The sequence below is a fragment of the Ictalurus furcatus genome, chromosome 3 (genome assembly GCF_023375685.1).
Source record: "Ictalurus furcatus strain D&B chromosome 3, Billie_1.0, whole genome shotgun sequence".
Taxonomy (NCBI): Eukaryota; Metazoa; Chordata; class Actinopteri; order Siluriformes; family Ictaluridae; genus Ictalurus; species Ictalurus furcatus.
In genome coordinates, this window is record NC_071257.1 from 8,843,588 (window position 1) to 8,867,598 (window position 24,011).

Sequence of the window (24,011 nt, forward strand, 5' to 3'; positions counted from 1 at the left end):
TCTTTTTCTTAGGGTCACAAACAAGGATCCGTTCACTCTAAACTCCTCCTTTCAGAGAGCCAACTGCTCTGATTGGTCAGATGTCCCAGTCTGCTGTGATTGGTTTACTGCTTACAGCGCATTTTGGAAAGGAAACGCCCACTACTATATCTGAATTTCAGCTCAGTAATAATTTCGGTTTTACCTTACCAATTTGAGCCAGAGTCTGATAGAGATACATCGGAAGATCAACCCGAACTACCATCGCAAGCACGACAAGAACAGGACGTTTCTCAGTGGTAAGTTTATATGTAGTTTGGCAAAAACGTGAGTTAGCTGATTAGCAGAGGCTAACAGCTAATAGCTGTACACTGGCCGTACACGTGTACAACACAAAACTACGCATTTTGAACACTCGGTTGAAAATATATACATACATTTTTTATCTTACTTACAGGTTGTGATCCAGTGGTGCACAATGGTCCAAATAAAGTGGGTACAGCCCCAACTTTAATGAATAATCGTTTCGCAAATCCCACGTTGACTTCAGCTAGATTTGAGAAGCAGTCGTCAGTGAACTGACAGGAACACAAATGAAGGTCGGAGTTGAACTGCTATGGTATCGTTTTAAAATGAATTTTAACCACTGATGCTTTAAAACCTCATCCTTTGAGAGTCCAGGTAAGTGGTTTTGCTTTTGCAATGCAGACAACAATGTCTTCTACACATGAACCTAACTCTTTCAGGATGCAACCTCAACTGTAGTGTTTGAGAGCAGGTCAAAGTAGACTATGTTCACAAGCAGCCAATAAAGACAAGAGGTGGGTTTTTTTGTTACCAATCTACGTAGATTAGTACAGGAATCAAGTCTGGAATTATTAATGACTTGTTTCAGGTGTCAATAACACCATTTGTCGTTTGCTTTTGATTATGGAAACTTTTTACATCCACAAACAGCTATATATATATATATATATATATATATATATATATATATATATATATATATATATATATATAAAACAGCTTTCACACCATGAAAGGTTATATCTGAAAAAACAGAATAGGTGCACTTCAAAAACTGAGTTTTTAAAAAGTATATTTGCTGTTGTTGGTAAAAAAATTATGATCAGTTTCATAGTGCATTTAGTTTTACATTTGTAAAACTACAAATGTATTATTTACATCTGCCAATAATTGTTGCACACCTATATTTAACAAAGATTTTTTATATAAACCTGTGTTGTGTTTGCTATTGTTTGATATCCATGATATCCATTTTTTTAACAAAAGATTAAACAATAAAGAATTTTTCACAGCCTTCTTTGCTCATATTTACCAAGGGTGCCAATATTAGTGGAGGGCAGTAGGTGCATGAACAACCTCCAGGTAGTCTAGAGTCCTTACTAGAACCAGAAAGTATGACCACATCACCCTAATCTTATCCACACTGCATTGGCTCCCAGTAAAATTTCGCATTAATTATAAAATACTACTATTGACCTATAAAGCACTGAATGGCCTGGTGCCACAGTACCTGAATGAACTTTTGGTCTTTTATGATCTGCCACGCCTACTTAGATCAAAAGGTTCAGGCTATTTGTTGGTACCTCGAATAGTGACGGCAACAGCAGGGAGAAGAGCTTTCTCTTACAAAGCCCCACAGTTATGGAATAGCCTTCCAATTAGTGTTCGGGACTCAGACAAAGTCTCGGTGTTTAAGTCCAGGCTGAAAACATATTTGTTTACTCAAGCTTACCATGAATAAGACTTTGTTATTGTCTTATTCATTACGGGATAGTAAGTATGCCTAACAATCTCCCCCCCTCTTTACCTCCCTTTCCCTCTCTCCTTCTGTCGAGCCACACATGATATTATGGAGATTCAAGTGATCCTGACACTTTCTGCTTTCCAGACCTGCCTGATCCGTCCTGATGCCCTACCTCTGGTTGGAGCTCTCATCAACTGTAGGCTACATTCTGCCACTGAGGAAGACCCCAAGCGGTGCAGCCTGGAGATTGCTGAGGATGGTGCCACTTGAAGTACCATGGAAATGGTTTTGGACCTCAATTTCACGTTAACATTTTCACTGTGATTGCTGGGACTACGGTTGCTGCTATGGCCTTAGGACTGCAATTACCACATACAGTTTTGCACTCAAGTCTCCTTTTGTGAACAGTGGACTAGTTCAACAAAACAGACTTCATATAAAAACCATCATGAATTTTCCTTTACTTTCACACTATCCGTTGTTACCCAGCTGAGGATGGGTTCCCTTCTGAGTCTGGTTCCTCTCAAGGTTTCTTCTTCATATCATATTAGGGAGTTTTTCCTTGCCACCGTCACCACCGGCTTGCTCATTAGGGATAAATTTACATGCTTAAAATCTGAGCCAGAGGGATGTAAACCTTTGAACAGGATGATCGGTGTAAATTGTTAGTATTTTGTCTTCTGGGAGACATGTAACTCTTATATTTAGCATCTGAAGGGCTGTAGTAAATGAAAAAAATAAGCTCTTTAAACAAAATAATAACAATTTACACTGATCATGTAAATGAATTTATTCATTATTTTGAATAGTTTAATACGTAACTGTCTTAGTATAAAACACAACTAGTGTAAAATGAAGATGAGCTAATGCTGTTCATAGTAATAACATGCTTACTAAGTATTACAAATCAACCACAGATCAGAAGGTTCAACAAAAATAACCAATGGAAGGCTAAACAAAGCCTTCACCAAGGTCCAAGTGGGTGAAATGGTAATATGGAAGGGCCCATTCTATATATGTATTTGTGCAAGTACACAGCATGAAGATGGATGATGAAGGTCATAAAGAACTTACCCCCTGCTCATCCAATTTGAGAAGCTGTTCAGGGACTTTGGGGGAGTTGAGAGCCAGTCGAAGGCACTGAATGTTGAGCTCAGGAACTACATACTCCAACACCTCCTTTAGGGGAAGGCCACGAGCTGTGCCATGCCTCACTGTGGAAGGCACTGCATCTTCCAGAATTGATCCTCGAAGAGTAGTAAGCTAACAGGCAAGAGAATAAATATGCCAACATGCAATGGAGACTATGAAATGTAAAAACAAAATGAACGTATAATATGAAAGGTCAAATATAAATACAGGATCTACTCCCTAAGACATAGGAGAGGATATGTGTGATACAAGAATGTCAGCCAAATGACATCCGAGCTGCAAGCTGTGACACCCATGTTTATTCCCCATTCATTCTCTATGGGCCAAAAATGTGGGTTTTTGGCCACATGCACAAAAACGACATGTGGAAACACTAAGAAAAGTAATAGCACACCTCTGCTGATGGGGCCACATGTTTTGAGGTATGTTTTGTGATTGTGACGCAAAAGGTGCAGGACTAGTTACGCGCCAAAAATGTGTCGGGAGAATCAAAAGAATTAGAAGAAGGAAAAAAAAAATTAAATAAGTATATATATTAATCATAATCATAATAATAATAATAATAATAATAATAATAATAATGATAATATGTATGGACAATTATAATAGTGATGCTTTAAATAGCAAGCACCACTAACTAGATTTTACATTTTCTGAAGAAAATGTGAGTGGTGCTTTCCCATGCAAAATTTGACACCTACATGCAGCTGCACTCATAATGTCACCAGAATACCCAAAATGCAATTCTCCTCATTGAGCTGAGTGTTTTGATATGTCTACGTTGAGGTAGTTTTGTGATTCCACTTATTTTTGGGGTGAACATGCATGTGACGGCACTAAAATACCCATAATGCATTTCTGCACACTGAGTTGAGGGTATTGTCATCCCCCATAAAGCAATTCTCCTCACTGATTGTTTTCATGTATGACATGGCTGCAGTACTTTGTTGATTCATTTATGGCCTGCTGGGTCCTGCTACTGATTTCTCAATGAGTTTGTATAGGGGAAGTTTCATCAGGAATTTCAGGACACATAGGTGGGAATGGCGAGGAAAGTAATCGCACACTTTCGCAAAATTCTGAGTGATTTGAAGTATGATCAGTGTCTGCGAGACAAATGGTGCGGGACTAGTTAGGTGCTGAATATTTTCTAAGGAGATGTATATTTTCTATGTTTGCCTGTTTGCTCCTCTACAGTCATTTTACATTAGTGTGTATTGCAAATTCTGATGGGAAATTTCCCAGAACGTGCACATGGGATCAGTTCCCAAATAGGATTTCCTGATTATCTGGTTGCCCATGATTACATGAACAAAATCGACTGCGATATTGACGTTTAAAGTTCGTCCTCCACATATAGAAAACTCTGCTGCATATCAAATCAAGCGCTTCCTAAACTTACAGCCAGTCACCATAGAGTGGCGCAGGGATGATGTCATTTCGTATGCCAAAACCCGGAAATAAGTTAGCATTTTAGCCCTTCTGGTTCATCGTCATGAAGTCAATAGGTTTTTTTTAAGTGGGATTTTGGTTAAAAGCCTGAAATAAGGTCTGTGGTGAACACAAGCTCAAAATATTTTCACATTTTATTCTACGACATAAAGTACACCAGTAATACCCCACTCATGAGTTTTTAAAGCTTTTACATGTATTGAAAAAGGCGGTTGCTAACATGTTGCTAAATGGGACTACAGACGTTGTTGGAGACGTTAAACGTCATCACGCTGAACAGGAAAAAACTTTGCAGATAAACTGGTTCAGGTATGCTGTGCACAATTCCCCAAAAAAAAAACATGGATGAAGTTTCATCCACAGAGTAAATCCTTATTATGGAAACTGTTTTTAAGTCAAGTTTGGAAAAGTTTGTCGGAAGCTTGGTGATGGTGTTGTTGAAGTCGAGCAACCATGGTGTAGTTTGTTTCTACCATATATTTATTTCTGGTTATTGTATTTAGGCTTCATACTTCATAAAAGTTTGTGTTCAATTGTGAAAATGATCTTAATGGACAAAAACGTGTTAGTATTGTAAACTTTTGTTGATCACAGAGCTTACTTTTTGCAATAATCCAAAAGCCTATGGGAAAATCCTATTAAGTTTTGTCGAGGGAACCAGTGAGATGCTAACTTCCAGGTTCCGGTACAAAATGACGTCATCCCTGCACCACTCCTGTTGCTCCTCCTGTAAACACTGCTATTGCCTTTTCTGCATAGGCCTGAATTGTTTTCATTTGGTTGCATATTGTTATATTTGATTGCATATTTTCATTTGATTGATGGCATTTTTATTTTTACTTATTTGGGTACAATTTTATTTATATTTTGCTTCTACGAGATGATGCACTTTAAGGACCAGTCTAATTTCATGCAAAGATTTGTACATTAGCAGGAATGTAGTAAAACATGGAGGTGAAAGCAGCGGTCTCTTTATTTAAATGTGAAAGTGCAATAAAAATATGTTCTCCCTAAAATCAATGTATAATCGTGATAAATAACCGTGATCTCAATATTGATCAAAAACAATCGTGATTATCAGTTTAGCCATAATCGTGCAGCCCTAGGTGTCAATACTGGTAGAATTGGATGGATAGATAGGGTGCCAATACTTTGAGTTTGATAGGTAGAGTGCCAAAACTTCTAGATTTGGATAGGTAGATAGGGTGCCTGTACTTCTAGAGTTGGATGGATAGATAGATAAATAGATGGATAGATAGATGGATGAAGTGAGAGTCTCTGTTACAGGTACACTGACAGAGTGAGAGGGAGAGAGGAGGGGCTTCAGGCCGTGTGCAGGTGTGTGTGAGTTTTGACAGTTGGAGATTGAATTCATGAACATTCGGAGTTTTGGGAAAACCATGGGAAAACCATGGGAAAACCATAATTCTGATCAGTTACAATCAGAACAGCCTGTTCTGTCTCGAGTTGCTATATCTTTTCTAACTGATCAGACTGAAAGTCTGTACCGAGTTTGGTGGATGTAGTTTGAAAGCTCTGGAATGAGTCGTGTATAGAAATTATTTATCTCAGAAGAAGAAGAAGAAAAATAATACTATGTTTAAATAGGAAAACAAAGCCAACATAATAATAACAACTAGATAGATAAAGTTTGAGGACAAACTTTGATGTTAGTTTGACAAAGCCAGTATGAAAGCTTAAAATAGTTATAAGTTTGAAATGTGAAGGTAATGAGCAGTTTTAAGAAAGAGAGACCGATAGATAGGGTGCCAATACTTGTAGAGTTGATTAGAAAGATGGATATAGATAAACAGATAGATAGATAGATAGATAGGATGCAAATACTTCTAGAGTTGGATAGATAGATAGGGTGCCAATATTTCCAGCTGATTGAATAGATAGGTTGCGAATACTTGTAGGTTTAAATAGATACAGTGCCCATGAGGGTCTGAAATGAACTTTTTCCTCTACCAGTGGCTGGTAATTTTTTTTTACTGGCCACTCAGAATTTCTACCTCACAAAAACAGAAACTAACAACGTTGTTTTACATTATATAATTGATATAAACAATAAGTTGTTTTTTAAATTTAAAGTAATCATAAAAAGTCTTTGTGGCAGCGAGGGCATGGTCGAGCGTCGGCTGTGGACGGAGAGGAGGCAGGTCGAACCAGCAGGTAACAGCATGATGATTCTCACCTGCGTGTAATTAGTGAAAGTTTATTTGTTTGTGTCTCTTTGTGCTTTCAATTGTCTTGGATAGAAGCAAGAGTGAGAGTGAGAGAGAGAGAGACAACCAGCACAGAGCCCTGTGTGTGTGTGTGTGTGTGTGTGTGTGTGTGTGTGTGTAGAAATTAAAACCACAGGAAAGCATAAAGAATAAAGCGCTTTTTGAGTTTTTCCAAGCCTGTCTCCAGCTTCCTCATTCCCTACCCAAACCTGGGATGTGTTATGCTCATCTGCACACACGCATTTATTAATTTTAAATAAGTTTAAAACACTCAAATATTCAATAATACACAAGAACACATCAATCCTTTCTCTTTACATGCTAATAACTGTTTTCACAAGTCATTAGGCGGGTGTTATTTCATGAACACAACAGACAGTTAGCCAATTTCACACTTCCGATTTTTTGCTTTTTCTTTGCTTCCACTTTCAAAGTGACGTTTAATGTTTGTACAGCCAAGGGCAATCGCGAACCTAGGGCGAGGAGTGGGAACAACTAAATTTCACAAATTTAGATATCTATTTTTGTAAGCCCTACTTGTGCAAGAAATACACCCACAAGTGGAGGATAACCAGACAATTTTACATGCCACTGTTAACAATTCACCTGCATTTGGTGGGTGGTGGGTGCTAATTTCATACCCTGGTGCCCATACATCTGGAGTTAACAGACAGATAGTGTGCCAATACTTGTAGAGTTGATTGGATAGAAAGGGTGTCAATACACCTAGAGTTGGATTGAGACATAGGGTGCCAACACTTGTAGAGTTGACTGGATAGATAGGGCACGAATACTAGTAGAGTTGGATAGATAGATAGGGTACCAATACGTGTAGAGTTGATTAGATAGCTAGACAAGAGATAGATTGATGGATAGATAGATAGGGTGCCAATACTTGTAGAGATAAAAAGATAGGGTGCCAATATTTGTATAATTGATTAGATAAATAGATTGGGTGTCAATACTTGTAGAGCTGATTGGATAGATAGGGTGCCAGTACATGTAGAGCTAGATAAATATGGTGACAATACTTGTAGAGTTGATTAGATAGATAGATAAATAGATAGATAGATAATGTGCCAATATTTGTAGAGTTGATTAGATAGATAGATGGATAGTGTGCCAATACTTGTACAGTTTGAGGCTAACTGTACAAGTACTTGCACCCTATCTATCTATCCAATTCTACAAATATTAGCACCCTGTCTATCTATCCAACGTCTAGCGTTGGATTGACAGGGTGCCAAAACTTATAGAGTTGATTTGATTGATAGATAGGGACAGATAAATAGATAGGGTGCCAATACTTGTAGAGTTGATTAGATAGAATATGGTGGCTCTGAATATTATATCATCAATGTAAGTGAATGGGTCTGTACTGAGTGTGGTGGATGTAGCTTGAAAGATCTGGGAGGAGTAGTGTAAAGAAAAAAATTGTCTCAGCAGAAGAAGAAGCAGGAGAATAATAATAATAATAATAATAATAATAATAATAATAATAATAATAATAAGTTTAAATAGTTCAAAAGTGTGTTGGCTTTGTCAATCCAATATAATAATAATTAAAGCAGCAAGAGGCATTTTTGGGGGTCAAGCACCCAGACTCTGTGAGCCACATATTCACAGAGGTGCTATAATTGATACATAAGGAATCACAGGAAAGCATGAGCCATAACAATAGGCAAAGGGATTCAAGAATGATTTGTAGTTTCACAAAGTCCTTTGTGGGAGAAACGTTCTGAATATCAGAGTTCCTTTGATAAGTTTTGTTCAGACAGGTCTCAAGATGTTGCTGATATAATAATAATAAGCTTATAAAGAAGAACAGTATATTGGCCTTGTCCAACCAACATAATAATAATAATAATAACAACAGTAACAACTAGATAGGTAAAGTTCACGACAAACTTTGATGTTGGCTTGACAAAGCCGGTCTGAAAGTTTAAAATAGTTATCAGTTTGAAATCTGAAGGTAATGTTCAGTTTTAAGACAGAAAGAAACAGATAGGGTGCCAATATTTATATAGTTGATTAGAAAAATAGATGGAGTGCCAATACTTGTAGAGTTGGATAGGTAGGGTGCCAGTACTTTTAGAGTTGGCTGCATAGCTAGGCACATGTGCATGTTACCCTCCAAAATAGCAATCAACTCAATGAGAATAATTGTGTTATGGGTATTCTAGTGTACATCACATGCACTTTAACTCCCAAAATAAGTGTAATCACAAAACTACTGAAACAAAATGTCAACTGTAGTTATTATTATTGTTATTATTCTGAGTACCATATATTCTAAATGCCACTCTTTCTACAGTTTTCAAGCTACATGCACCAAACATCCCAAACACCTTCAGCCTGTTCTGCCTTAGTGTCCTTTTCTAACTGATTGGAATTATGGTTTTCCCGTTACTGAAGCTCAAATTGGCCAAAAATTTTGGACTGTTAAATCTCCTAAAGCAAACTCAGCACAGCCCTTCAGGCTGTTCTGACTTATCAAGTTGTATTTTTTTTTTTTTATTGATCAGACTTATGCTTTTCCTGTAGTGGTGGATCAAAAATCTCAAAAACTCCAACTGTCAAAATTCACACAGGCCTGTGTGCGCAAGGCCTGAAGCACCTCTTCTTTCCCTCTCACTCTGTCAGTGAACCTGTAACTGAGACGCTCACTTCCTCTATTGCTCTATCAATGCCACACACTCTCTCCATCCATCCCTCCATCAATCTACCAGTAGCACACACAGTCTCTCTCTCTCTCTCTCTCTCTCTCTCCATATTTCTTGCTATCACATTACCTCTATCACTTTCTACTAATAACACTCTCTCTCCATCTATCTAATTTTGTCACTCTCTGACACCATCTGACTTTTTACTTGTATCTAAATGACTAGTTGTCATCATTTTTTCTACCAGTAACTGTCTGTCTGCCTTTCTGTCTGTTACCCTTTCTTTCTTTTTTTTCAGTCTTTCAACTTCTTCAAGCTTATGAAACAGTTTCAAACTTTCAGAATGTCTGTCAAGCAAACATCAATGCTTCTCATGATGAACTTTACCTATCTAGTTATTGCCTGTTCTTTTCTTGCTTATCCTTGAAGCTCTAATACACACAACAACTTATAGGAATATAGGGTGTGTTACCTGACTGGTCCTGAAGACAATACGGTAATTGTATGCTAACCCCTCCTTCTCCTTCATCTCTTCAAGCCTTTCTCGTCGCACACTGATGGCCACGGGACCCAGGTTCTCATCCATGCCAAAGTAATTCTGGTGGTCTGAGAAGTGCAACAGAGCAGGTTAAGGTGGCAAAGTAAATTTAGTTTCTTTTAGTGGTTCTCTTTTTTCAACTTTATTATGCTCTAGTTAGTTTTCCCCAAAGCTTTTATATTTTGCCAATATTAAAAGAAAATGAAAATAAATGTAAGCATTGTCTTAAACATGTATTTGGCCTGGCTGCTTGCATAATAATAAATAAATAGAGGTAAACAGATATAGTTGCAAGCAGCAATAAAAAGGGCCAACTACTTTCTTGCCTCACCTCTTAGCTATAGAGGAAGAGCAGAAGCTAGTGGGAATCTCAGTGCTTGTCTCCATGCTTCTTTCTGAAGATATTTTAAATTTTAAGCAAAACATCAAGCCATTGATGAGATATTTCCTCTCTGTCTGTTTTTGGTAGCCCTCTCAAGTTTCAAATAAAGCAAATTATGTTTCTTAACTTTATGTCATGCTATAAAATACATGTGACATGTTTGATGTCAATACCTAAAAGTTTTAATGAGATATGCCTTCTCATCCTGTTTTGTGGAATTAAAAAAAAAAAAAAAAAGGAATCACACTTCCTGGTTGGAAAATCACACATTCTTTACATGAGGAACACTCAGCACCTTTTAGGGAATCAAGAGAAAGAATAATCATGATTAAATTCTAAGTGTTATAAAATAAATGGGCAGTTTTACTTATTTGTGAACTATAGTGCCCCTAGAGGATATTTAGACAAAACCATTTGAGGTTATTTACTCATCTACAAAGTTTAGTTAGACTCCATCACACCATTGCTGATACATGCCCTCACTTCCTGTTTGGTGACATCACATTTGTTGGTGTGTTATGGACAAACTGTCCATCATAGCAAAAAATCTGAGAAACAAGTTTTGTTCAAGTTGGTCTCGATGTTCTTTTCCAAATTGCATGGCTATTGGACAAAATTTCTAGGAGAAGAAGTGAAAGCAGTTTTTTTTTTTCCTTTTTTTAATTTCAGCTCAAATAAACAATCTCCAGTTTCATTTCTATTGAACATTTCTACTGAACATTCCTGCTGAACATTTCTTCTGAACATTTCTAGTGAACATTTCTGCTGAACATTTCTTCTGAACATTTCTGCTGATCATTTCTACTGAACATTTCTACTGAACATTTCTGCTGAACATTTCTTCTGAACATTTCTGCTGAACATTTCTGCAGAACATTTCTGCTGGACATTTCTGCTGAAAGCAGTTTTTGTTAAAATTTAAAATGGCCAACTTCCTGTATTGACAAAAAATATAGTTGTTACATCAAGAACACTCAACACCTTGAAGATAATCAAATGAAACAAGAATCTTGATTTGATGTTTAATGGTTCAGTGGTTATGAGCAATTTTGGAAATTTGTGAATTATAGTGACCATTAAAGGTATATTTAGACAAAACTAAATAGAGTCCCTTACAGTGTGCTACAAATACTTCTGCAGGACAAGAAGTGGGGAAAAAACAAAACAAAACAAACAAACAAACAAACAAAAAAAAAAAACAGTTTTTAAGATCATAGTGTCTGTTGAACTACAGTTAACCCAAAGAATCAAATGAAAGTGGAATCTTGTTTCTAGGACATTGCGTTGTGGAATTATTATTGTAATAGTTTGTCCAAATTTTCCATATTGGTGGCACTAATGTTGTGCTGGAGGGCTTGAGTGTCATACACCAAAATTGGTTTATAGGTAGCTAAGACTGTCCTCTGTCACTGTGCTAAACGTCACATAAAGCATAGAAAGCTTTGTGTGCTGTGAGGCCATAGTAGGTCCCAGCACTGGCTTTCCGACTTACAAGCACTTTCTGATCAACAAGCATGTATGATATACTGTTGGAGTTTATAGTACTCAAAAGAAAAAGAACATTTTTGGACACACCAGGGATGCCGTTTCATGTCAATCCATCAAGCTGTTGTTGAAATATGACCATCAAATTCATTTGAGTAATGGTTTTGATTGTCAAGAAACATTCTGATAAGTTTTATATAGATTTGTCTAAAGATCACTGAGCCAATTTGGTGAAGACTGAACAAAAATTGTGGGCTGTGAAATTTCAAACATTAAAAAAAAATGGTGGGAAATCTCATCATGAGGTCTGTTGAAATTGGCATGACACTAGAATTAATGTGAACAAAGAATTTCTTTCCTATTTCAAATGGGCCATAAGTTATAAGCATAAATGTATTTTGAATTTCACCTATTGGTGACATTAGAGGCATTGAGGGGCAAAGCGGAAAATTGGTGCAATAACTATTGGCACTATGTCAAATGAGTCTGCCAAATTTCTCTTTACCATATGGTTAAGGGGCTGCCATAGACTTCTGTTGTAGAATAATAATATAGCCAAAAGTTGCAATCTACTGGGTACAAGCAGCCTCACAAACAGTGCACTGAGTGGCCAGTGCAGATATATAGAACAATAAAGAGATCATAGATGAACATACTTATCAACTTATGTTTTTGAAGTAAATATGCGATAATGAGAAATCCAGTTACAGAATAACAATGCAACACACCAAATTTCAGCTCAAATGAACTTTTGGTTCCTGAGAAATAGCTAATTAATTGACATATGGTGGTCATATTGTTTGGAAATGTCAACATAATCTGTAGGAAGAGTAGGAAAAAAACAAATCCAAGATGGTTGACAGGAAGTAGAATTGAATTTCAGATCTAAATGTGTGTTCACTTTAGGATACTTCTGGGAATTATAGGGAAAAAACCTGTGAATTTATCACAAATTTTTCAAATGATATAAGGGAAAAAAAAACATTGTTACAGTTTTTGACCACAAGCTGCCACAGTCATGAAACATATTGGGTACATTCAAGGCATGGTCCTGAAGATACTTATCAAGTTTCATGATTATATGTAGATACACTGCTGAGATACACCCTCACATCCTGTTTCCTTTCAGAATTTTTGTTCAGACGAGTATCAAGATGATGCGAGTCAAATTTGGTGAAGATTGTACAAAATTTGAAGGAGTAGCAAAAATGGAAGTTAGATGGAAGCATTTTTAGCATATTACTGCTACTTTTGACCACTAGGTGGCACTACAACACAGTACTCCCGGGTCTCCCTGGCAGCTCCATCAAACACCTTCAAATGATTCAGAATGCAGCAGCACGCCTCGTCTTCAACCAGCCCAAAAGAACCCATGTCACACCCCTTTTCATCTCCCTCCACTGGCTTTCTGTAGCTGCTTGCATCAAATTCAAGGCCTTGATGCTCACCTACAAGACCTTGTCTGGAACGGCACCCCCCTACCTCAACACTCAGTTCACAGGTTTATGATCCCTCACGCAATCTGCAATCAGTTAACGACCGAAACTTAGTAGTACCTACTCAGCGTGGCTCAAGGTCCCTTTCTAGAACTTTCAAACTAACTGTCCCTCAGTGGTGGGATGAATTTCCAACCTCAATCTGGACAGCAGAATCTGTAACCATTTTCAAAAAAGCTAAAGATCCACTTCTTCCATGAGCACTTAACTAATCCCTAACCTGCCAACCCCCAGATTAATAAAAATAAATAAATAAATAAAATAATAAAAACTTATACTAGCCCTTAAGCCTCTACTTCTCTAGAACTCAATTATAAATCTTGTATGGTAGCATTACTTGTATTGTTCTCTGCTTGATATCGCTTTGCTTGTATTTCCTCATTCGTAAGTCACTTTGGATAAAAGCATCTGCTAAATGAATAAATGTAATGTAAATGTCATTGAGCTATCACCACAAAACTGGCAGTGTAGGTTCCTGTAGGGACCCAGTATGAACTGATATAATGAGTTAGCCCTGACAAATGCCTGCTGAAAACTGACTAGCCGATGGTAGCTATGTTTTTTCAGTAATTAGGTTATCATCAACAATCCAGTTATATTGTAGCACATTGATGCACCATGCCAAATTTCAGCTCAATTGGACTTACAGTACCTGAGAAACAATCTTTCTTTATCCCTGCCCCTATTCATGACCACACCCCAAACTTGGCAAAAGACCTGATTTCACCCTGTACATGTCTTTAAATATTTGGTGAATTGCCATGCAAGCAATAAAGAGTTCGAGATGTTTGAATAAATTAGGCTCTGCCTCCTTAGAATTGATTGACATATGCATATTGCTTAAATGACATGTTTTTGATTATTATTGAAATTCACACTATCCTGCATATTTTGATATCAAGAATGTGAAGATTCTAAAAGAAAAAAAGAAAAAAACAACAACATAGTACTAGTTCGCAAAGTATGTTTCATATATAGTTGTGAAAATTAATTTTTGACATGTTTTGACAAGCAAACATTTGATCATCTTTGAAACAATGCCTATTAATGAAGTCCATATACTTGAACAAAATGACAAGGACAAAATTGCTTTTTCAATAATTTATTCAACAGAAATATCAATAGATGTGATATGTGGAAAAAGTAAGTACACCCTTGGCTTTGGAAGCAAGTATTGCCCCCCATTAGCAGAAATAACTTGTAGGCGTTTTGCATAACTGTCCACCAGGCTTACTAGAATTTTTGACCTCTCTTCCATGCAATATTCTTTCAGTTGAAGGATGTTTGAGGGTTTTCCTGCATGTAGTGCCCATTTCAAATCCCACCACATTTAAATGCGATTCAAATCCAGCCTTTGACTAGGCCATTCCATAACCCTCCATTTCTTCTATTTGAGCCTGGTCTTTGCCTATATGCTCATTGGCAAACTATATCTTGCAAAGGCTAGGCAGGTCAAATTTGTGCTGTCTCTTTCTGATTGTAAAAGCATGCAATTTGACACAAACAGTTGCAAGGCTTACTATCAGTTGAAATTTTGGGGTTCTTGGAAACTTCTTTTTTCATCAGACAGGCTGCTCTTGGGCTGAATTTGCTGGGACATTTTGTCCTGGACAAATTGGAAGTCATTTGAAATCTGCACCATTTGTAGATTATTTTCAGTACAGTGGAATTATGTATTTCAAATATTTTGGAGAAATTTTAAAATCCCTTGCCAGACTCATAGGCATCCTTTTTCTGAAGGCTTTATAGAACTCTTTAGATCTTGGCACTATGACACCACACACCTCAATAGCAAAGGGAACGTCAGATGTGTTCAGACACTAAACAGCCAAATCACCAGTGTTGATTTAACACCCACAGTGTTGAATTCACACCCTGCAGTGTTTATATAAGTCCATTGGACTCAAATAAACACTCTGGGTGTTAATTCAACACTAGGGATTTTACTGTGTAGATACGAGGGGTTTAAATAAGACAGGTTGAACCTGCATTCCCTAAGCAGGTTATAATCATTGGCACCCAATCTGAACACCTTATTCTAATTTTATGGAATTGAAGGTGTGATAAATATAGCTGTGTACTTCTATGTGAATGATCTGTTCTTTGTTACTACAAAAAATTACTATAAAATGACAATTTTATGTCATTTGATAGAGTGTATCAACTTTATTAATAGGCACTGTTTCAAAGAGGATCAAATATTTGCTTGTCCAAGTATGTCAAAAAAGCCAACAATTTCCATGGGGTGTCCATATTTTTTCCACATGACTGTAGACATATTTCAGCTCAATTGGACTCAATCGGATGATTCCTGAGAAATGGTGATTTGACCTGAGCTCTGCCTTTAATTAATATGTTTGACCACACATTAATCTTTGCATATGATCTCAAAATCTTGTCCTGTATATGTCTTTCAAGTTTCATGTGAATACATGCAAGCAATCATGAATTACAGCTGTAATAAATCTGAGCAGAGTTAAATGGTTCTTGAGGCTTCTTTTGTTTAGGAGAACCAATGGAATCAGTGGAAAAAAGAAGTTTGTTTGTAGGGCTCACAGTTCATTAGATACGGACCAAGAGTAAAACCCTGCCTGAACTATAGCACCACCATTGGGCTGAGTGGGTTAATCTCACTTCCTGTTTGGTGATAGTCATCAAAATTCATTTGCATATTATGGATGAAATTTCACATACCAAAAATCTGGAGAAACTATTTTTTTTTGTTTGTTTGTTTTTTTGACTGGTCTGATAATGCTGTGAATCAAATTGCATGATGATTGGACAAAATTTTAAGAGAAGAAACAAAGACCAGTTTTTGTTAAATTTTACAGTGGCTATTTTCCTTTTTAGGAAATCACAAATCTGTTACATGCACCTTCCAGGGACTCAAGAGAAAGAGGAATCATGATTGCACGTTAAGCGGTTCAAAAGTTATGAGCAGTATTATTAATCTGTGAATTATAGTACCCCTGGAGGGGATTTAGAGAAGACGTCTTGGAGTCGCTTAGGACAAGGCCCATTATTCATCTACAAAGTTTGAGGAAAATCTATCACACGATTGCTGAGATATGCACTCACTTCCTGTTTGTCAGCTTCACCATCCAATTTGCATGTTGTGGAAAACCTACTTTTTAACAGACTGGTCTCACAATGCTGCCTGCTGAATGTGATGATTGCTTGGAATAATTTCTGGGAGAAAAAGCAAAAAACTGACAGACTAGCTGGCTTTCTGTTTGAGAAATCACAAATTCGTTACATAAGCAACACTCGGCACCTTCAGTGGAATCAAGGGACACAAGAATCTTGATACTACATTAAGCAGTTCAAAAGTTGTGGCAAGTTTTACAAATTTGCTAATTATATTGCAATCTAGAGGTGAATTACACAAAATGTCTTTGTGTTCTCTGTAAAGTGGCAGAGATAATGTTCCTGTAAACTTCTGAATTCATTCTGCTACTATGATCATTTGTTGTAGCAATGAAGATTAGTTAGCCTATTCCAGAATCAGCCATGTTCCAGAAGTAGCCCAAGCCATTACACTACCTCCAGCATGTTTCACAGATAAGCTTGTATGTTTTGGATCTTAAGAATCCTTTCTTTCTCCACACTTTGGCCTTTACATCACTTTGGTAGAGATTAATCTTGGTTCCAGAACTTGTGTCATATTGCTTGTGTCATATTTCTGTATTTCATTGAGAATTCCAATCTGGCCTTCTGATTCTTACTGCTGATAAGTGGTTTGCATCTTATGGTATGGCCTCTATATTTATGCTCTTGAAGTCTTCTTTGAACAGTGGATTGTTATACCTTCACCCTTGCCCTATGGAGGTTGTTGGTGATCTCAGGCTAAAACCAAGAGTGGATGTTCAGAGTTATTTATTGTTTAAACATCAATCTAACAGGACACACCTGGGTAAAAAGAAACACCTGTTAGCCACATGTTCCAGTATTTTTGCTCATCTACAATGGGTTGTCTGATACAAAATGTGCTATGTTCTATGCCATTTAACAGATCTATATATTAATTCCAGGAAATAAAAGCTGAAATTCGAAACTCTCTTATCATATTTATCTTTTGATCTTACACAAAACAAATACAGTGTAAGAGCGTGATGTGTAGTGCAGTGGGTGTAAATACAAGCAGCAGATTTGAGTGAAATTAAAGCGGCAGTGCAAACATTGTCAACAGTGTGAAAACAGAAAAATGAATGGAAGTAAAGTAGCGGTGCATATGGAGATGAATAGTGGATGGTGGTAGTTCAACAATTCAAATTCAACTATTATCCAGTGAGCTTATCCAGACTGGCCAAGTGTAAAATAGTGACCCAAGACAGTGATAAGCTATTTTACAGTGTGACTGCTGTTGGTACAAATGACATCCTGTTATGCTCATTCTACAGCTGAGCTGAAGGAGTCTTCTATTAAAGGAGTTCTGCTGCTTAACCAGTAGGTCATGAATGGGATGCTGTTTGTTGTTCAGATTGGCTGAGTGTTTACTGAGGGTCCTCTTTTCCACCACCACCTCAAAACTCTACAGAAAGCAGCCCAAGACCGAGCCAGGTTTGTTGATCAGTTGCTGCGTTTTTTTTGGGTTTTTTTTTTTTGCATCTCCAGCTCTGATGTCTCCCCAGCTTACTGCTGCAAAGAGGATTAAACTGGCTACCACAGAGTTGTAGAAGATCTCTAAGATCTGGCTGCAAACATTAAAGGACCAGAGCTTCCTCAGAAAGTAGTGCCTGCTCATCCCTTTCCTGTACACAGCCTCTGAGTTGACCTTCCAGTCCAGCTTGTTGTCAAGATGGACACCAACATATCTTTAGGTGTTAACCTGCTCAACATCCTGAGCCATGATGGTAATGGGGCTGGTTGTAGTCCGCTTCCTCCGGTACTCCACCACCATCTCCTTGGTCGTGGTAACATTGAAGGGTAAATGGTTCTTCCTGCACCACTGCACAAAGTTGTTTGCCAGGTTCCTGTACTCCTCTTCCTGTCCATCCCATGCACCCAACCACCACAGAGTCATCATAAAATTTCTGAAGGTGGAAGAGATGCAACCTGTACTGTATTGAAATGAGACAACAGGTCAGAATTTCAGCTTTAATTTCCTGATATTCACATCTAGATGTGTTAAACAACTTAAAACAGCACCTCTGGTGTCAGACCACCCAATTTTTAGGGGAGCAAAAGAATAGGAACAGTCAGACACAATGTAAATTAAAGTAAATAACACTCAATATTTGGTTCCATATCCCTTGTTTGCAATAACTGCATCAAGCAGGTGACCCAATGACATCACCAAACTGTTACATTGTTTCTTTTGTGTTACCACAAGGAAAATTAGGTTTTTCAATAATTTATTCAACAGAAATTTCAAAAAGTGTGATATTCTTATGTGGAAAAAAATAAGTATACCCTTGGCCTCAGAGGCTAGTAGTGCTGCCCTTAACAGAAATAACTTCTTGTATGCATTTTGCACAATTGTCCACCAGTCTCTGTCATCGGCTTTGCTGGAATTTCTGACCACTCTTCCATGCAATATTCTTTCAGTTGCAAGATGTTTGGAAGTTTTCTTACATGTACTGCCCATTTCAAATCCCCCACAACATTTCAATGGGATTCAAATCTGGGCCTTGACTAGGCCATTCCATAACCCTCCAATTCTTCTTTTTGAGCCATTCTTTGGTGGATTTGCTAGTGTCCTTAGGATCATTATCCTGTTGAAAGGTCCATTTTCAGTTCAACTTCGACTTTCAGACAGATGGCCTCACATTATCTTCAAGCACTCTTTGATATGGTGCAGAATTCATAATTGAATCAATGAATGCAAGCTATGCAGTCCCTGAGACAGCGAAGCAACCCCAAACCACAATATTTCCACCCCCATGCTTCACAGTTGGTATTAGGTGCTTCTCCTGAAAAGCTGTCTTTGGTTGGTGCCAAACATGTCTGCTGTTACAGTGGCCAAACAACTCTATATCTGATTCGTCTGTCCAGAGCACATTATTCCAAAAGGCCTGGTCTTTGCCTATATGCTCATTGGCAAAGTGTATTCTTATTATAATCTTCTTTTTAGACAGAAAAGGCTTTTTCCTGGCTTGCCTCCCATGCAGGTCAAATTTGTCTTTCTGATTGTAGAAAAAAAATATCTTTCTGATTGTAGAAGCATTCACTTTGACACCAACAATTGAAAGACTTACAAGCAGATCCTGTGATGAAATTTTGGGGTTTTGAAGACTTCTTTTTGCATCAGACAGTCTGCTCTTGGGTTGATTTTGCTGGGATGGCCAGACATGAACAAATTGGCAGTCGTTTGAAATCTGCGCCAGTTGCAGATGATATTCCTTACAGTGGAATGATGCATTTCAAATAATTTGGAGGTCTTTTATACCCCTTGCCAGACTCATAGGCATCCACAACCTTTTTTTCTGAAGGTCTTACAGAACTCTTTAGCTCTGACTGATCCCTTTTTTTGTAGATTTAAATAGTGAAAATTACTGCAAGACGTTAATTTTATGCATCATTTGATAGAGTGCATCAACTTTATTAATAGGCACTGTTTCAAAGAGGATCAAATGCTTGCTTGTCCAAATATATATATTACATATACAGAGAGAGAGAGTTTCCATTAGCCATTAGGTTTTTGACTATTAACTATCAGACGCAATGTCCGGTACAAATATTAAAATGAAGCAGACATATGTTAAAGCACTTTTGCAATTGCACACTTAATAAGGTCTCTATTTTATTTTTCCCACATGCTTCTCCTGTAATATGTACTCTGATTTGCTCATATTATTCAACTATTTCAACTACATAATCATACAGACAAGCACACACACGTCTTTGTGCTGCTCATCTCTCATTCTCTCGCTCATTATGGGAGGCACTGAAAGCACAAACAGACACACACAAACTCGGACTAATTAAACACAGGTCAGAATAACACGTTACCTGCCGATTCGACCTGCCTCCTCTACAACCACAGCTAACTATATATATATATATATATATATATATATATATATATATATATATATATATATATATATATATTTTAGTTGCTTGCTGGGGTGTGCATGGGGTGTATTTATTGATAGATACTTCATAGCGCTTCTGTAAGTTGCTCTTTATAAGGATGTCTGCCAAATGTCATAAATGTAAATGTAAATGAGTATGCATAGTAGTACAACTTGCAAATAACTGAACACATGCCTTTTTAAAATGATTAAAATGGTGAATCCAGATTTGTTTAAACACTAAAATTTACTAATATTATAGTGTATATTATATAGTATTATCTAATATATATTTTTGGATAAATAGCAATGTTAACTAGATAACTGCAATAACAACAACAACAGCAGCAGCAACAATCAAAGCTGCAATCATCATTTTCCAGGACCAATCACCCAGACTCAGTGAGCTACACATTCACAGAAACAGTACAATTGTTGTGTAAGCAATCATAGGTATTTAAGAATGATTTGTAGCTTTGATAACTTTTGTTTAGACAGATCTCAAGTTTATGTGAGCCAAACTTGGTGAAGATATGACAACACTTGAAGGAGGAGTAACAAAAATGGCACTTAGATGGAAAACTTTATATATATCATTATTATAATTATTATTATTATTATTATTATTATTATTATTATTATTATTATTGTTGTTGTTTTTGAGCAGTAGGTGACACTGGCATGAAATTTTGTTGCATAGCCTCAGGGCATGGTCCTGAGTAGTAGTAGTAGTAGTAATAGTAGTCATGTAGCTTTCAAAAACAGACACAAAAATTACAAGACTTACATGAATACAGTAGAAATAAAACCAAACAAAAGGAGAAAATCCAGTAATTAAGATTATATAAGGTGTTTTACATGCCAGCGGTTTAGACATTAGTGGCTTTTGACATTTAGACATTAATGGCTGTGTGTTGAGTTATTTTGAGGGGACAGCAAATTTACACTGTTATACAAGCTGTACACTCACTACTTTACATTGTAGCAAAGTGTAATTTCTTCAGTGTTGTCACATGAAAAGATATAATCAAATATTTACAAAAATGTGAGGGGTGTACTCACTTTTGTGAGATACTGTATACACCTGTTCTTAAAAACCCCAGAGTCTGCAACACCACCAAGTAAGTGGCACCATGAAGACCAAGGAGCTCTCCAAACCGGTCAGGGACAAAGTTGTGGAGAAGTACAGATCAGGGTTGGGTTATAAAAAAATTCGAAACTTTGAACATCCCCGGGAGCAACATTGAATCCATTATTAAAAAATGGAAAGAATATGACACCACAACAAACCTGCCAAGAGAGGGCCGCACACCAAAACTCACGGACCAGGCAAGGAGTGGACCACTGTGGTTGCTGGGACTATGGTTGCTACTAAGGCCCCGGGACTGCAATTACCACATGCAGTTTTGCACTCGGGTCTCCTCTGAACAGTGGACTAGTTCAACAAACAGACTTCATATAAAAACCATAATGAACTTTCCTTTGCTTTTACACCATCTGTTGTTACCCAGATGAGGATGGGTTCCCTTCTGAGTCTGGTTCCTCTCAAGGTTTCTTCCTCATAAAATCTTAGGGAGTTTTTCCTTGCCACCATCACCACCGGCTTGCTCAATTGGGATTAATCCACACACTTAAAATCTGTATCCTGTGTTTATATATTTCTGTAAAGCTGTTTTGAGACAATGACCAATAAAATTGAACTGAATTGAAAGGATGGCATTAATCAGAGAGGCAACAAAAAGACCAAAGATAACCCTGAAGGAGCTGCAAAGCTCCACAGCGGAATTTGGATTTGTCCATAGGACCACTTTAAGCCATACACTCCACAGAGCTGGGCTTTACAGGAGAGTGGCCAGAAAAAAGCCACTGCTTAAAGAAAAAAAATAAGCAAAATGTTCACCAAAAGGCATGTGGGAGACTCCCCAAACATATGGAAGAAGGTATTCTGGTCAGATGAGAATAAAATTGAGCATTTTGGCCATCAAGGAAAACGCCATGTCTGGTGAAAACCAAACACCTCATCACCCCAGAATATAATTCCCACAGTGAAGCATGGTGGTGGAAGCATCATGCTGTGGGGATGTTTTTCCATCAGCAGTGACTGGGAAACTGGTCAGAATTGAAAGAATGATGGATGGTGCTAAATACCAGGAAATTCTTAAGGGAAATCTGTTTTTCAAGTCTTCCAGTGATTTGAGACTGGGATGGAGGTTCACCTTCCAGTAGGACAAATGACCCTAAGCATACTGCTAAAGCAACACTCAAGTGGTTTAAGGGGAAACATTTAAATGTCTTGAATGAATGGCCTAGTCAAAGCCCAGACCTCAATCCAATTGAGAATCTGTGGAATGACTTAAAGATTGCTATATACCAGTGGAACCCATACAACTTGAAGGAGCTAGAGCAGTTTTGCCTTGAAGAATGGGCAAAGATCCCAGTGACTAGATGTGTATTGACTTTTTTTTTTCATTGCGGGGGGTTTTTTTTTTGGGGGGGGGGGGGGGGGTTCTTATTTCATTTGTTTCACAATAAAAAATATTTTGCATCTTCAAAGTGGTACGCATGTTGTGTAAATCAAATGATACAAACTCCCCAAAGATCCATTTTAATTCAAAGTTGTAAGGCAACAAAATAAGAAAAATGCCAAGAGGGATTAAGGCACTGTAAGGGCAATTGGCTGATAGTTATTTAGATTAGTATGATCTTTTCCTAGTTTAGGGATGGGAATTATTGTTGTTTCTTTCCACGAGGATATTATTTTACCAGAAGACCAAAGTAAGTTGAAATTATTCAAAAGTATGGATAATGTGCTGTGGGGTAAGAATTGGTAATGGATTTTATCTGGACCAACAGCAGTATCATGTGAGAATTTTAAAGGGTTTAGTAATTCTTCCATCTTGAAAGGTTGCTTGTTGTTCGAACAGAAATTCAGTTGTGTACTTTCCTGTTGTTTTCATATTGATTGGAATTCAGGGAGGCAGTTTTCTATCGACAAATGTTACGTTATTCAATGTATTTCCGTTTGCTCTATGTGCCATTTGTGTGTCTGTCGGTGGTGGGATGGGTTTCTTTTGTCTCCTCCCCCTTCTCTAGGCCCTGCATACTGCATGCGTACGTTCCGGCTTGCTAGTGGATGATCACGTCTTGTCCACGCCTGCTCCGGCCTTGTGCGACAGGATTGGTTGCCTGCACGATTCCGGAAGTGTACTTAAGCCTCGTCAGTCTCCATCCCAGGGCAGATCATTGCCATTGCGTTGTGTATAGAGAGAAGTGCTTTTCGCCTGTCTATGACTATTTTGCCTGTGTATGACCTTATGCGTGATTTGACTTTGTTTATGCTCTGCCCCGTTACGATTCATGTGATACCCTTGTGTATATATGTATATATTACTTTGTTAATTAACACACTAATAGTCACCCCTGTAAATAGTGCACGGTTAAGAGTGGTTTGTAGGAAGTCGGCGCCATTTGTGTTTCTTCTTTTCTCCTGTTTTTGGGTTAGCTAGAGAGTGAGGGAAGATGGTGTATTTTTGTTTTCTTTTCTTGTACTTTAGTTAGTTTTCTTTGGTAAAGTTAGAGGGTATTTTTGTTTATTATTTTGGCCTGGCCGGCTTCTGAAGATTGAAACCACTAAATACATAAAAAGGTGCTCCGTTTGTAGAATAAAAACAAAAGTAAAAGCAATCTTGGTCTCGCCAACCCTTTTCTTTTTTTTATTTTATTGTATGTTGCAGCCCGACCTAGACCGGGGTTGTAACAGAACTGGGGGCTCATCCTGTGCTTATCCGGCGTAACAGAATTGGGGGCTCATCCTGTTCTTTCCCTTGTTTCGTCCCGTTTTTCTTTCGG

The 24,011-nt window shown here is 37.6% G+C and overlaps 1 protein-coding gene across 3 annotated transcripts in view; it reads right to left on the minus strand.

Annotated features, from left to right (window-relative positions):
* The window catches only part of LOC128605325 (signal-induced proliferation-associated 1-like protein 2), a 204,165-nt gene that overhangs the window by 135,170 nt on the left and 44,984 nt on the right, over positions 1 to 24,011 (minus strand). For all 3 annotated transcript variants that reach the window (XM_053620635.1, XM_053620634.1, XM_053620633.1), the window contains exons 3-4: positions 9,718 to 9,851; positions 2,825 to 3,013 (exon numbers count right to left, since the gene is read on the minus strand). In XM_053620635.1, the coding sequence (XP_053476610.1) occupies positions 2,825 to 3,013; positions 9,718 to 9,851 (323 nt within the window). The remainder of the gene's footprint in view (positions 1 to 2,824; positions 3,014 to 9,717; positions 9,852 to 24,011) is intronic.